The following is a 16,061-nucleotide window of genomic DNA, read 5'->3' as shown; positions in this document are numbered from 1 at the left end:
ATCATGTCAAAATCAAAAGGGAAGTCGTCGACAGCTGGGTCTCATGGCCTCCAGCAAATTCTGAGTATGGGGAAGCTATTAGCCACCCCCCCACCTCTGCATGCGCATGCACACACAGCCGCCAGTGAGTAATGGGGCACAGAGAAGCTCACCCAGGACATTCCGAATAAACAGTGGCCTCTGCGACTCCGGCAGGTAAACACCCATGAAGTAGAAAGGGACTCCAGAAAGGGCAATCGCGATGCCAATGAGGGAATTAATGGTGTCAGTGAAGAGGGGCACTATCACCAGAAACACGGAGCATATGCAGAACACGATGGGGAAAAACACGCTCAGCTGAAATAGAAGGGGTGAGATACTAAGTAACGTGGGGAGAGGAAACAGCTCATGGGCAAAAAGCCACCTGAGGGAGATGGCCCACCCCTCCTAGTCTGCCCAGAGCTGCTGACCTTGAGAGGCCGGGGCCTTTCGGGCTCCTTCCAGCGGAGGTAGAGCTGTCCAACAACAGACAGGCCCACGAAGAACCAGTAGCTGAAGCTGAAGTAGTTGATGAGCTGGAAAACATCCTCCACGATGAGGTAGATGAGCGTCATGGTGCACTGTGGGAAAGCAGTGGGGAGACAGGTGAGCATCGTCACCACCTGCACCCCCAGGAGACTCCCCCACCCAGCAGTCAGTACTAGATCTGATGCCACTTCACCAGATTACCTCCAGCTCTTTTCATTGACCCCTTGGCATCAGATAGGTCCATCCTTGATGTACCCTGAGGTACATTAACCCTCAGGGTAGCAGCTTTCCCTCTTCTGTTGCAGCCATTCCTGCACGCAGTGCCTTCCCCTTGTTGTAAGCACTTTAGAAAAAGGCAGACGCTAAGGCCTTCCTCACTTCAGTGCACCAACCTTAACATGGACTACACAGTGTCCTAGAGAAGGCTCAGACCTGGGTCCCAACTACCTGGCATACAAATGGGGGAAACGCCTTCAGAACCATCTCACTGTCCTGGGGCCTGAGAAATGCTAACTAGCAAAATGGATCCCTACCTATCTGGACTAAATAATGTCAATAAATAATGGAATATAACTCTCTCCCCATGGACAAATTTTGAGCCACAGGAAGAACTGGTAGCATTTCAGGCCTCTGAAGTCAGGTGTTGGACCTGGAAACTAGCAAAATGGATCCATCCAGACATATAACAGCATTAGCATCTGGAACAAAAGAATCCTAGAAGACAAGGATCAGGGCCTAGAGTCCTGGGACAAGGTCAAATGTGTTTAAATTTCAATAATCTTTTCATTACAAATTATCAACAAAGGATTTAAAACAAAATAGCTCATTCTATGGAGATAAGGGAGAACCCTGTATTAAGAAGAGAAGGCTGGGCATGGTGGCTCGTGCCTATAATCCCAGCACTTTGGGAGACCGAAGTGGCAGCTCACTGGAGCCTAGGAGCTCAAGACCAGCCTGGGCAAATAGTGAGACCTCATCTCTACAAAAAATAAATTAACCAGGCTTAGTGGTATGTGCCTGTAGTCAGATAACTTCCTAAATTTATAAATTCAATGCTGACCCTGTCAAAATATCAAGAGGATTTTTCTATTATTTTGATGAATTGATAGAAAAGTTCATCAAGACAAACGAATGTGAGAATTGCTAGGAAAATTCTAAGGGTGGGGGACTAAAGAAGTACGCTTGGTCCCTCTTTAGTTTTCAGATAGTCAGTATGAAGCTAAACTAAGGAGGCTTGGCACTGATGGGGAGGATGAGTTGAGATGGCACATTTAAGGGGCAGACAGTAATAACTGGCACATATTAAGGATCCTAAAAAATTAGCTGTTATTACTTCTCTATGATAAAAGTTTGAAAACTGTGGAAAAATTGATTGTTCAGTAAACAATATTGGTGTAGCTGGCTGCCATTTGAGAAAAAATTAAGTGAATCCCCACCTTTCTCAACACTATGCTATAATATAAATTCCAGATTAATCCAAAATTTAAACTTAGTAAAACTATAAAAGAACTAAATGACAACAAAAAATGACCTGTTTTTCAAATCTTAGAGCAAGACCTTTCTCAGGGTCCCTCTTATTTAACAACTTAGCACAAATCAGAAGGAGCAATGCACAGATCTGCCCAAGCCCCGTGGTCCCGGCAAAACTTACATTGAACAGTAAAGCAGGGATAGGTGTAAAACGCTCAATGTGGATCATGGACAGAAGGTCTGGGAGATGGCCCTCCCGGGAGCCCACGAAGAACAACCTAGAAGGATGAGAAATGTGTCAGCGGGATCCTTTTACTCCTTTTACTCAGCGATACAACCACACTCCTCACTCAGACAAACTCAGCTCAGAGCCCCCCAGGAAAGCAGGACGCAGCCTCCCAGGAGCATCCCAGGTCCTTGGTGCATCACCAGTCCAACCTCCCCGCTCCCTGCTTCCTTACAGACTTTGCCTCCCTCTTCATCCCCGGGCACCTCACCACTACCCAGATGCCCCATCCACCATTGTCCACTGACCAACCGCCCAAGGCCCTCAGCTATGAAACCCACCATCACCCAGACACCCCCTCTTCTCTCAGCCACAGATACCTCACCAACATCCAATAGATGCCTCACCCTGCTGTCACCCACTAACAGACTCACCCAATCCATGCCACAGATTCATAGCTAACATAATGGCTTTTGAAGGGCAGCCAGATTTCTGTTCATGCCTTACATATATTTTCCCTGAGCTGATGTATGATACGCCAAGGCAAGACTGAGGGTCAAAGAGAAAACCCAGGCTGCCTTTCTACACCTAAAGAGCTCCACCAACTGGGAAAAAGACTGGCACAGTGGCCAGGCATGGGGGCTTACACCTGTAATCCCAGCACTCAGAGGCTGAGGCAGGCAGATCACCTGAGGTCGGGAGTTTGAGACCAGCCTGACCAACATGGAGAAACCCCATCTCTACTAAAAATACAAAATTAGCCAGGAGAGGCCAGGCGCGGTGGCTCATGCCTATAATCCCAGCACTCTGAGAGGCCGAGGTGGGCAGATCACCTGAGGTCAGAAGTTCAAGACCAGTCTGGCCATGGTGAAACCCCGTCTCTACTAAAAATATAAAAAATTAGCCGGGCGTGGTGGTACACGCCTGTAATCCCAGCTACTCAGGAGGCTGAGGCAGGAGAATTGCTTGAACTCAGGAGGCAGAGGTTGCAGTGAGCCGAGATCGCACCGTTGTGCTCCAGCCTGGGCAACAAGAGCGAAACTCTGTCTCAAAAAAAAAAAAAAAAAAATTAGCCAGGTGTGGTAGCACATGCCTGTAATCCCAGCTACTCAGGAGGCTGAGGCGAGAATCACTTTAATCCGGGAGGCGGAGGTTGCAGTGAGCCGAGATTACACCATTGGACTCCAGCCTGGGCAACAAGAGCTAAACTCTGTCTCAAAAACAAACAAAAAAAGACTGGCACAGAAATGAACTGCCCCTTAGCATGGTCAGCATCACCTTGGAGTACACGACACTCACTCGCTAGGCTAGAGGCTTGTGCCAAAACGCTTTGCAAGAGAAGAGATGCAAAGAAGAGTTTCCAGAAGCAAGTTGGTAGGTGGAGAAAACAAGCATGTGCAAAGGCAAAATGTGTGGAGGCATGAAAGAGCGTGGCCTTTTTGGAGGTTGATGTAGAATGCCTAGAGCCTCAGGACAAGCTGTGTGAGAAGAGGGTGCTGGGAAGAATCTGCATGCAAGGCCACACTGTGGAGTCTGAACAAACACAGAGTCAGCTGTGGCTTTAAGGTAAGGGCCTGACAGGATTTGACACCAGTCTGGAGGGCAAACTAGAGGAGGGGAGGCTAGGGTGTCAGGGAAAGGCTAGACAAGAAGTCCATCTATCAAAACGAGGCTGAGCAAAGGGAAGATGACACTACTTTTCTTTTTTTTTTTGAGTCAGAGTCTCGCTCTGTCGCCCAGGCTGGAGTGCAATGGTACAATCTCAGCTCACTGCAACCTCCGCCTCCTGGGTTCAAGCAATTCTCCTGCCTCAGCCTCCCGAGTGGCTGGGACTACAAGCACATGCCACCATGCCCAGCTAATTTTTTTTTGTATTTTTAGTAGAGACAGGGTTTCACCATATTGGTCAGGCTGGTCTCGAACTCCTGACCTCAGGTGATCTTCCCACCTCAGCCTCCCAAAGTGCTGGGATTACAGGCGTGAGCCCTGTGCCCAGCTGGACACTATGTTCTTTTATAAGGCCTTGACTTCTCTAATTCTTCGGTTGCCCCAGGGAGGCACAATACATGGACTGGTGTGTGAAAACCAGTAAAAAGAATGAACAGGACAAAACTCTTTTATTTTTCATCCTTCTCTGTGTTCATGTGGCAAATATTATTGGATGACTATTATACCCCCGGCCCTGGGGACAACACCAGTTATAGGGTGAGTGGAAGAGAAATCAGGATACTTTCTTCTCAGGTATTTTATGTCATAGAAGCCATGGAGATCGTTTCAAAATTGGCAAGTGGTCAGCGTCACTTGCTTCAGAGGTCCAATAGGATGAGGACTACAGACAGGCTAAGAAAGAGATAGCCTTAATAAGAATAGTTTTCAGGTAGTAGAAGCCAAACTGTAACAGGTAGGAAAATGAATGAAAGTTGAAGCACAGACTGCTGTCTCACAAGTGCATCCAGGGCCAGGCATGGTGGTGCACGCCTTTAATCCCAGCTACTCAGGAGGCTAAGGTGGGAAGATCACTTGAGACCAGGAGTTTGAGACCAGCCTGGGCAACATAGTGAGACCCCAATCTCTAAAAAAAAAATTAATTTAAAAACAAAAAGAAGTACATCCAGTAAGTGGGAAGAGGGCAGATGTGAAATGCTATTTTGTGACTCACCTAAGTGGAGAGGAGAGAAGCTCATGGAGAGCTGGTCTCCAAGTGAGCACCCACCAAAGAGAAGGGCCAACTGATGAAGCAAACTGCTGAAGAGGGGAAGCGCTGGAACCCTGAGCCCAGGTAGGGTCTGCCAGGAAAGGCACACCTGCTCCTTCCTCTGCAACAACAGGAAGGACCAGCGCGCTTACTGATGTCTGCACAGAGAGGAGATCAGGAGACCTGATGGCCTCGGCATTTTCTGGGAAGTGAGGGGAAAAGTCTTTCTGTACACAGCACCAATACCTGGTACACAGCAAGTGGTATTATGATTTACTGAAGAAATGAATCCCGGGGCTACAGCATAACCCACAAGGAGCCTAGAATCTGGTCCCTGCCTGAGTCACCACTCCAAGCTGTTGCCTTTCTCCCCTATACCTTTCATCAATCTGTCCTCATCTCAGATGGAAACATGAGCTACCAGTACATAAACATGAGCTACCAGCACATAAAACATGAGCTACCAGCACATAAACATGAGCTACCAGCACACAAAATATGAGCTACCAGCACATAAACATGAGCTATCAGCACACAACATGAGCTATCAGCACACAATCTGTCCTCATCTCAGATGGAAACATGAGCTACCAGCACACAGATGTGCTACTTGCACAAAGGCAAGTACATGCCCACATATCAAACACACACAAACACACACACACAAACACACACACACACACACACACACACACACACCCCGTATGCCCATGAGAAGAAGGGAAAAAAGAACTCTTACCCCGAAGCCCCAGAGAATGAAATATTGTGGTCTACTATCAGTGACACAGAGACACAGTACCTTGATGAAGCAAAGATGGATGCATTGAGGCCCCCAAAGCAGGACAGGGCAACAGCAATGGGGATGGTCCAGCTGAACATGCCAAACGTCTGGTCAGCAAATGTCTGGGGGCAGGGCACAGAAGAGGCACTTAAACAGGACAGGGTTTCATAATCCTCCCGCATCTACGATCTCGGAACAAATGCAATCACTGCTCAGCAGCCCACCCTCTGGCCTAGACTCATGACCTCATCCTGCAGAGCTGAGGAGAGTGCAGTAAGAGAGACTGAGCTGTGCAGGGTGGCCCAGCATCATGAGATGATGAACAAATGGGGATCCCAAGAGACTCACCACAGCCACGGCATCACTGCTAAGGACATCTGAAATGTTCAGCACTGTGTAATAGGCCACATTTGTCAGGATGTAGATGAGCGTCACAATTGGCATAGAAATCCCAATGGCCAAGGGCAAATTTCTGTCAGGACAAGTGAGAAAGGACTACCTAGAACCAACTTCTCCTTGGGAACAAAGTTTATCAAGTCTCCACTAGGATTTTCCTAACATTTCACAGTTCACTGGCCTCTGAGTCTTTGAGGTAGGGTCACCTTCCCCTTGACCCTGGGCTCTTTCTACTGAAAAAGAGAGCTTTCTCTGTGAAGATAGCTCATGATCAATATTTGATCTTTGTCACAGTAGGGCCAGTGGGTCCCACTGGGTTTCATAATCGTCCTGCATCTATGATCTCAGAGGAACAGTGCAAGGAACAGTGTCTTGGGGACTAGATGCCAGGCTGGGGACCCAGCTGGCCAGAATAAGTTTTGGTTCTGTGGGCTGTAGTGTCAGCACTACAGTGCAAGGTCTAATTCCTTTGCCCCAGCTGGGCCTGCTGCTCCCCACTGAAGGTTCAAGGTCCTAATTCCTTAGCCCCAGCTCGGCCTGCTGCTCCCCACTGAAGGGCCTCTCCTCTAGGAAGGACCCTATGTATCCTCCAGTGTGAACATAAGGACAGGGAGCCGAAGGCTTTCCCACCTTCACTCACTCCCATTCTAGCCCTCAGCCCCTCCTAGCTGGAGAAGGGGGAGTAGGGAGAAGAGGGGAGGAGAGTCGGAGGGAGGAGGAGAAGGATGAGGGCAGCCACGCCCACTATCAGCAGGAGTTCCAGCCAAGCTGGGGAGTGAGAGTGTGATCCCGCCTTTACCTTTCTGGGTTTTTGATTTCTTCTGTTACAAAATTAAGGGTGTCCCAACCTGAGTAAGAGAAGAGGGCAGAGTAGAGGGCAAGAGAAAGGTTTCCCATGTCCCAGGAGGAACCCTCAAAGGCGTCCTGAAAGTGCTCAGAGTGTCCTGTGGGGGCAAAGGCAGGTGAGGGGTTCAGAGAGAAGGAACAGGCCAAAGAAGAAAGGAGGAGATGGCAGGTGTAAGAGAAAGATACGAAAGGAGAACAGGGAAGAGGAAGGGAAGATGAAAAAAAGGAGGAATGGGGAGGAACAAGAAAGAAGAAACAAGAAGGTAGGGGAAAGAAAAAAAAAAAAAAAACATAATTTAACACCAAAAGATCAGCAACCACTAGCTCCCTACACTTTACCACACCACCCACTTCCTCAGGAAAGCTCCATTCCTCTAATAAAACTAGACAATAAAAAACCAAAGACATTCCTGGCTGCCCTCTGATGTGACAATACTTCTTCCAAAACCCTAAAGAATTTCCATTTCCTGCAAGTGATCTCACAGCAAGCCCCAGCTCTTCTACCTATTTATGTCAAGAACCCCGTTTCACAGGAAGGAGTCATTTTTCATCAAAAATTAGACCTTCCTGTGAACTACCTCTCCTGGGCCAGACTACTGCAGAATTTGGTCAAATGGGTTTATCAGCCTCATGGGAAGGACTCTCTGCTGCTCTACTTGCGGTGGCTATGGTTGCATGGGGGAGATCACATGCTATAGAGGAACTGAGACCTTATCTTTCACTAGGCCTGGGCCACCCCTACCCTTTGGGGAGCCGTGGCCCAGGCCCAGATGCCTGTCATTCTCCTCAGAGGTCTCAGAGACTGCAGACACAAAAGCCCAGGGGACAGCACCCAGCTACCCAGGACAGAGACCCTCTGGACACACTGGGGTTTTTAACAAGACCCAGACTTCTAAGGAACCCCATTGTCATACCCTGAAGAAAGCCTAGACCCAGCTCTCATGTGGTAAAATGAGCTGGTTATGCAGCAAGAGAAGAGAAAATAGAAACCCCTGTCCTCAGGGGTGTCCATCCTCATACACAGCAGTGGTTCCCTAAGGAACAGATCTTCAGGGGAGGATTACTCAAAATGCAATTTGATCCCAGGATGCTCCCGAGCCTCCAGGAACATCCACGTGGCTAGCTCTACTAACTTAATAAAAGTACACAGGCTAGACCAGCAGCCCGAGAATCAACAAAGGCAATTCTGTTTTTCTTTTTCTTTTTTTTTTGAGATGGAGTTTTGCTCTTGTTGCCCAGGCTGGAGTGCAATGGCAAGATCTCGGCTCACTGCAACCTCCGCCTCCCGGGGTTCAAATGATTCTCCTGCCTCAGCTTCCCAAGTATCTGGGATTACAGGCATCTGCCACCACGCCCAGCTAATTTTTTGTATTTTTAGTAGAGACAGGGTTTCTCCATGTTGGCGAGGCTGGTCTCGAACTCCTGACCTCAGGTGATCCACCTGCCTCAGCCTCCCGGCCTCCCAGAGTGCTGAGATTACAGGCGTGAGCCACCGCAGCCAGCCCAACAAGGGCAATTCTTTTTTTTTTTTTTTGAGACTGAGTCTTGCTCTGTCACCCAGGCTGGAGGACAGTGGCACAATCTTGGCTTACTGCAACTTCTACCTCTTGGTTTCAAGCCATTCTCCTCCCTCAGCCTCCCTAACTAGCTGGGATTACAGGCGCGCACCACCACGCCCGGCTAATGTTTTTATTTTTAGTAGGGATGGGGTTTCTCCATGTTGGCCAGGCCAAGGGCAACTCCTCACCCGCTGATTCACCCGCCTTAGCCTCCCAAAGTGCTGGGATTACAGGCGTGAGCCACCGCGCCCGGCCAAGGGCAATTCTTAAATGCACAGCTTCTTAGACTCCAAACCAACCAGAATGTGATCCAATAGATTTGAGATTAGGGTCTCAGCTCCCCAGGTGATTGTAAACAGCCGGGGAGCTGTGTACAATCACTAGGACTGATGACCTAGAGAACTAGGCTGTGAGATGATTGAGATATCTGTGGCTAAATACACCTCAAGACCTCTCCAGGGCTCATGAGATCTTGGTAGGCCTATTACCCTCACTGCCAGTCCTCTCTGATCCAGGAACGAAAAGCTTTCTAAAGCCAACATGCAGGAAAGACACTGCCAATTTCACATTTTAATATTTTTCTGAGAGCTGACTTGGGGAGGGATTGTTGAATACAAGTTCAGATGAAAAGTAAAGGCTGGCCGGGCGCGGTGGCTCAAGCCTGTAATCCCAGCACTTTGGGAGGCCGAGACGGGCGGATCACGAGGTCAGGAGATCGAGACCATCCTGGCGAACACAGTGAAACCCCGTCTCTACTAAAAAATACAAAAAACTAGCCGGGCGAGGCGGCGGGCGCCTGTAGTCCCAGCTACTCGGGAGGCTGAGGCAGGAGAATGGCATAAACCCGGGGGGCGGAGCTTGCAGTGAGCTGAGATCTGGCCACTGCACTCCAGCCCGGGCGACAGAGCCAGACTCCGTCTCAAAAAAAAAAAAAAAAAAGAAAAGTAAAGGCTGCAAAATAACCACCCATTTCCATACCCCACTTTCAACTCCATATCCCCTGCCACCTGTCTCAAGGAGGGCCCAGTCTTCCTGCTTGTAGCTTGGCAGTCACAGACCACAAATAGGAGCCACTGTATCCCCACAGATCACTTTTATGACCCAATCATGACCCAAGCTTCAGTAGCTCCTAGGCCCTTGGCTGGCTTCCTGCAATGCTCCCAGCCTCCACCAAAGGAAACCAGCCCTGAGGGAGAGGCTGACTCATGTCCACTTGGCCAAGCCAGCCTGGCCCAGAAAGCCCAGAAAGAAATCTACTCCCATCTCTTGCACTCACTGACACATGCTAGCATGTACATAGAAACAGCTGAGCAGTGAAGCTAACAGAGTCCCCATGTCCTCCTCAGGGAATCCAGAAGAACTCTTGGTGGTACCGCCCCTTCCCACCACTTACCCTGGCACAGTTTAACAAGGCCCATGACAATGATGGCAATGAGCGCTACGACCTTGGCGTAAGTGAACGTGTCCTGCACACGTGTGCCCCACTTGACATAGGCACAGTTCACAAATGTCAGCAGGCCTAGGAGGAAAACCACAAAGTCACTGGTAGGCTTGAGTTGAGGGCACAGGGACCCAACCCCTCTTTACAGAGAGCACCACTTTCTGCCCTTCCTGCCTAAGGCAGAGGGACCAATAGACCAGTCAGAACAAGGTGAACTGGCAAGCGAGGGGACACCCTGCACCCGCCCCAGCTGACAGCACACAGGCACGTCCATCACTACTGGCACTCAAGGATACGAAGGCAGGCGCGAATACATAGTTATGCATCCTGATGGCCAGCACCATTTCTGGGAATCCCCCCCAGGCCCAGGGATGGGTGATTTCACCCACTCTTTCCCACCCAGACTCCCAAGGTTGCAAACCACAGGAGACATAAGACCTCTTCATGGCCAAAAGAAACACATCAGTAAGTGAGGTAAATTTGAATGCAGATGGCAGGTTACCTAAGAAATTAGAGAGACAGTGTTTTGCATGTAAGTGTAAAAATGAGGCCAGGTGCAGTGGCTCACACCTATAATCCCAGCACTTTGGGAAACTGAGGTAGATGGATCCTGTGAGCCCAGGAGTTAGAGACCAGCCTGGGCAACATGGAGAAACCCTGTCACTACAAAAAATACAAAAATTAGCTGGGTGTAGTGGTGCACACCTGTAGTCCCAGCTACTCAGGAGGCTGAGGCAGGAGGGTCGCCTGAGCCTAGGAGGTTGAGGCTGCAGTGAGCTGTGCACTCCAGCCTGGATGACAGAGTAAGACCCTGTCTCAAAAAAAAAAATAATAAAAAAAAAAGAAAGAAAGAAAGAAAAAAAGTCTGTTATATGCCTGAAAATTTCACATACACCTCTGCATCAATTCTCATGACTCCAAAATACAGATATTCCTATTCCCATTTTATGGATGAGGAAACTGAGGCTGAGAGAAGCTAACTACCATTTCTAAGTTCACATTCCCAAGCCCACTGATGACTTCCACCCTCATTCCTACCCATACCTCCCAATTCTCAATGAAGTCCATGGAGAAGCGCACCCACTAGGGTACTCCCTAGGCTTAAGTTCTAGCTCCTCACACACCTCAGTGACATCTGGGCCCTGTGCTGAGGGCCCTGGCACTTTGCTCCTGCTAAACAATGACTGCTCTGATCCATAGGGAGGACATAAGAGCAATATCCAGCAGGAAGGAACGCAGTGACATCTGTAAGTACTGCCTCTAGCATCCAAAAATAGAACTTTTATGTGCACCTCAAATCTTATTACAAAATCTTTTGGGCCCATCTCTAGGCCAACTCCACTTACTCCTACCCACTTTGCACTCTCTCCTTCAGCCAGACTCTCTCTCTTATTCGTACCAGACATACACATAAAAAGAAATGTCCTCCCCTCCTCTTCCTGCCATAGCTAACAGCAACTCCCACTTTCAAGGTCTAGTTCAGCCCCCGCTTCCTCTTCCTCTGTAAAACCTTCTCTAAATACACCAGCCAGCCCCTCTCTGAGCTCTTTGTCTCCTGAACCACATGGCATTCCTGCTTCTTAGCACAGCTTAGTGTCTATGCTATCGTCACGTAGACACCTGTCTCAAATCTCTCCCTCAGGTGACTGGGTCATGCTTCTCCCAAGATCACAAATTCTCAGAAGGCAACAGCAGTATATCACTTTATTTTCTTTCTTCCTCCTTTTTTTTTTTTTTTTTTTTTTTTTTTTGAGACAGGGTCTTGCTTTGTCACCCAGGCTGGAATGGGCACAATCACAGCTCACTGCAGCCTCGATCTCCAGGGCTCAAGTGACCCTCAGCCTCCTATTAGCTGGGACCACAGGTGCACACAACCACACCCAGCTAATTAAAAAAAAAAAAAATTAGGCCGGGCGCGGTGGCTCAAGCCTGTAATCCCAGCACTTTGGGAGGCCGAGATGGGCGGATCACGAGGTCAGGAGATCGAGACCATCCTGGCTAACACGGTGAAACCCCGTCTCTACTAAGAAATACAAAAAATAGCCGGGCGAGGTGGCAGCGCCTGTAGTCCCAGCTACTCGGGAGGCTGAGGCAGGAGAATGGCGTAAACCCAGGAGGCGGAGCTTGCAGTGAGCTGAGATCCGGCCACTGCACTCCAGCCTGGGCTACAGAGCGAGACTCCGTCTCAAAAAAAAAAAAAAAAAAAAAAATTAGAGACAGGGGTCTCACTATGTTCCCCAGGCTGGTCTGGAACTCCTGGGCTCAAGCAGTCTTCCTGCCTCAGCCTCCCAAAGTATTAGGATTACAGGCATGAGCCACTGTTGTTTTCTTAAGCTCATCACCAAGCAAAGAGGGGTACTGATAAACTCTGGTTGGAACCAAGGTGGTAAGATTTTCACTCTAACTTCCAATTCCCTGGGGCAAGGCAAATTGTCAGAAAGTTGGATATTCTTCCATTCAAATGGAGAGAAGTACCTACGGCCAGCCTGTGAAAATGAACACAGGTGGCAGGTGGCAGGCTCGATGGCTTCAAAGAGCTTTCACTCAGTACACTGGGAAGTAACACAGGTGCTTACTAGTCAATCATGATGTGGAAGTAGGGGGACAGTGGTCAAATGGGAGGGGAGAAAAAGCCCAAAGAAATGCATGCTGCTGGCAGGTCTTCCCAGGCCCCTACCCTGATGATCAAAGCTACCGGTATGGGGTTAAGCCTCAATCAGCTAACATACGGATTACCTAGTTAATAGGCATCAGTAATCCATAGGCCCCTGTACAGTACAGTAGCCATGTTTTGAAGTACCTGCCCAGCTCCTTCTTGGGAATTGCTCCCCCTTCCCTATCATGACTGATGGAGCCAGACACTGGACCCAAGTTGACTCTGTTATATTGCCTCTCCCAGAAACACAGAATTGGAATACCAAGAAACTGAATCTAATAGTAATGGACAGAAGGGTCAGGAGCTACAGCAAGTCAAAGTCACATACAAGCCCTTAGTAACAAAGGGACAGAAACCATAAGTAAGTAGAGGAAGGAAGCAGGACCACAAAAAGAAGCAGAAGTGGGAGGGCATGCAGCTTAGACAAAAAGACTGACGGGGTCGGGGCAGCGTTGCACACCTGGAGTCCCAACTGTGTGGGAGGCTGAGGTGGGAGAACTGCTGAACCCAGGAGTCCGGGCCTATAGTGCACTGTAATAGCATCTGTGAATAGTCACTGCACTCCAGCCAGGGCAACAGAGTGAGAACTTGTCTCTAAAAAAAAAAAAAACAAAAAAAGAAAGACAAGAAAACACACAGAAGACAGAGACAGAGGGGTGAGAGATAAGAGACAAGGAGGCAGAGACAGAGAGAAGAGGACAAAAGGAGAAAGACACAAAAAGGTAGAAATACAGATGGAGAAAGAGACTGACAGTATCCTGGCAGTGCTAACTGTGCTTCTTGTTTGCAGCTCCAAGGGGAAGAGAAGCTGATGCACTCCTCAGACCCACTAACAGGCAGTGGGTCTCACTTCTGATCCTTCTCCTTCCCTCTATCTTGCCGTAAATGTCCTACAGGTTTGGTCTCTCTGCACACAGGTAAATATTACACACAGTGGAAATTCAACAACTATGTGCTAAACTAATGAATGAAGGCAGCTGTTTGTGGAAATGCCTGCAGAGTCCATTCCAGTAGACCAGCTGGAAGGATACAAAAGCACCTGGTGAGAGTGGCTTCTCTGGGGAGAAAGACTAAAGCTGTGGAGAGGGAGGGAGACTTTTTCCACTGTGTGCCCTTATGACTGGTTTACCATGAACATACGCCTCTTTCTAGATAAAAATAAAAATAGTTCGTGCTCACTTCAGCAGCACATATACTAAAATTGGAATGATGCAAAGATTAGCATGGCCCCTGAAAAATTTTAAAAGAATTTGTTTAAAAATAAAAATTGTTCATTAGCAACAATGTAGCACCAGAAGGCAGAGCCAGGGCAGTGTGAAGCTAGGAGGCACCTAGAGCACAGAATTTAAGGAGGCACTCATTCTCAGGGGACCACATGCAGGAACCTGAGAGTGAGAACGCCCTTCAACGCTGGCCCAAGGCATCTCGCTTGCCTCACCCTATTCTCAGCCCTGCCAGAGAACAGAGAGCTCCTAGAACAGTCTGTCAAGCAGAAGCCAAGTCCCTTGACTGTTCTCCTGTTTCTAATTAAGAAACAAAATTTCACCATCTGATCCTTGCTCCTTTATTGCTTCCTAGAACTCCCAGCCCCTCTAGCCTTACCATAAACTATCAGAGTTCAAACAAAGTCAACAGCTGGGCCTTAAAGCCAGATGCTAAGATTCAGCTACCACAATTAAAACCTTCCCTCTTCTCCTGATCTCATTTCCTTGCTGGACAAGCCTGCGCCAATGAGCGTGGGACCCACATGAGGGTCTTCAAGGCTCTCTAGGAGCTTATTGCTGAGAAAGGAGAACTCAAATGGCAGATCCAGACTGAAAGCCAAAGCAGAAACAAATCTCCAAAGTCTCTGTGGCACAGATGGCTAGTTATCTTCCTCTATCTGTTCTTCCCTTTTTCCTTCGTAATAGAAATTTTAGCTGAAGTCATGTCTGTCCAAAATAAAGCTGACGTGTCCTAGCCTCTCCTGCAGGTAGGCATGGCTGTGCAACCAGGTTTTCTCCCGGGATGTACGCAAACATTTCATATAAGACCTCAGAAAGTGTCTTTAAATGAGGGAGGCAGTGTCTTTGTCCTTCCTGTCAGTTACAATGCAGACATGACAGCTAGAGCTTCAGTAACCATCCTGGACCATCCTGGACCACCGGCTAGAAGTCACAGGCTGAGGATGGCAGAGCAGGAAGACAGAAGGAATGAACCTGACTCCCTGAAGAACTGAAGTCATCCAACCCACACTGCCTCCTTTTAACATGTGAGAGAAACAAACATCAACATGTTTGAGCCATGCTGCTAAAGGTTTTCTGTTGTCTGAAACCCAAGTTAATAGTGAATAACATACACACCCTCTGGCAGAACTGTGCCTTTCATACTCTCTTTCTGATGAGGAGATGGCCTGGCAATCTGAAGCTGTACTCCCAGCTACGCTGACAGTAGTCACAACTCTCTTTTCCCACAGGCAACAGAAAGCGGAGGGAAACCTTCCAATTCCTCCCAGACAGGCTGAGTGTTATAAAGGGGCATTCAAGGACAAAGGATTGCAACCCTAAACAAAAAATAATTTTAAAAATGTGGAAGAAAGGCCAGGCGCCGTGGCTCATGTCTGTAATCCCAGCACTTTGGGAGGCCAAGGCGGGTACATCACAAGGTCAAGAGTTCGAGACGAGCCTGGCCAGTATGGTGAAACCCCGTCTCTACTAAAAATACACAATAATTAGCTGGACATAGTGGCGTGTGCTAATTAGTCCCAGCTAATCGGCAGACTAAGGCAGAAGAATCGCTTGAACCCAGGTGGCAGAGGTTGCAGTGAGCCAAGATCACGCCACTGGACTCCAGCCTGGGCAACAGAGTGAGACTCCGTCTAAAAAAAGAAAAAATGTGGAAGGAAGAAAGGCAGGGTAGGGAGGGGACAACTACAAGACATTCAGGAGTGAAATGTTCTCCAACACTCTAGGGAAGGTAAACCCTTCCAAATGGGGATCCCAGAATCAGTAGCTACCTCCTGGGATGTATATAAATATGTAATGTATGTATCTTTTTTAAAAGTATTCTTGCCCGGCGCAGTGGCTCATGCCTGTAATCCCAGCACTTTGGGAGGCTGAGGCGGGCAGATCATGAGGTCAGGAGATCGAGACCATCCTGGCTAACACAGTGAAACCCCATCTCTATTAAAAATACAAAAAATTAGCCGGGTGTGGTGGTTGGCACCTGTAGTCCCAGCTACTTGGGAGGCTGAGGCAGGAGAATGGCGTGAACCCGGGAGGCGGAGATGGCAGTGAGCAGAGATCATGCCACATAACTCCAGCCTGGTCAACAGTGCCAGACTCCGTCTCAAAAAAAGTAAAATAATACAAATAAATAAAAGTATCCTTGTTTTTTTGTGTGGTTTTTTGTTTTATTTTGTTTTTTAAGAGACGAGTTCTTGCTATGTTGCCCAGGCTGGTCAGGAACTCCTGGGCTCAAGTGATCCTTCTGCCTTGGCCTCCCA

General features: G+C 48.4%; 1 protein-coding gene and 1 non-coding gene across 42 annotated transcripts in view; one reads left to right on the top strand and one right to left on the bottom strand.

Annotated features, from left to right (window-relative positions):
- Nucleotides 1-16,061, bottom strand: part of SLC7A6 (solute carrier family 7 member 6) — a 41,721-nt gene that overhangs the window by 4,830 nt on the left and 20,830 nt on the right. For all 41 annotated transcript variants that reach the window (XR_013411049.1, XR_013411048.1, XR_013411038.1 and 38 more), the window contains 7 exons: nucleotides 9,874-9,999; nucleotides 6,875-7,019; nucleotides 6,028-6,151; nucleotides 5,698-5,801; nucleotides 2,159-2,255; nucleotides 450-599; nucleotides 153-336 (listed from right to left, as the gene is read on the bottom strand). Coding sequence is in view for 19 of the 41 variants with exons in the window: in XM_077984360.1 (XP_077840486.1) it covers nucleotides 153-336; nucleotides 450-599; nucleotides 2,159-2,255; nucleotides 5,698-5,801; nucleotides 6,028-6,151; nucleotides 6,875-7,019; nucleotides 9,874-9,999 (930 nt within the window). In the remaining 22 variants the exon portion in view is untranslated. The remainder of the gene's footprint in view (nucleotides 1-152; nucleotides 337-449; nucleotides 600-2,158; nucleotides 2,256-5,697; nucleotides 5,802-6,027; nucleotides 6,152-6,874; nucleotides 7,020-9,873; nucleotides 10,000-16,061) is intronic.
- LOC114674573 (U6 spliceosomal RNA) lies at nucleotides 13,749-13,852 on the top strand. Its single transcript, XR_003725716.1, has one exon. It is a non-coding gene; the product is annotated as a U6 spliceosomal RNA (small nuclear RNA).

Source organism: Macaca mulatta, chromosome 20 (assembly GCF_049350105.2).
Source record: "Macaca mulatta isolate MMU2019108-1 chromosome 20, T2T-MMU8v2.0, whole genome shotgun sequence".
Taxonomy (NCBI): Eukaryota; Metazoa; Chordata; class Mammalia; order Primates; family Cercopithecidae; genus Macaca; species Macaca mulatta.
Note: the sequence above shows the minus strand (reverse complement) of the source record. Positions and strands in the feature narration are given on the sequence as shown.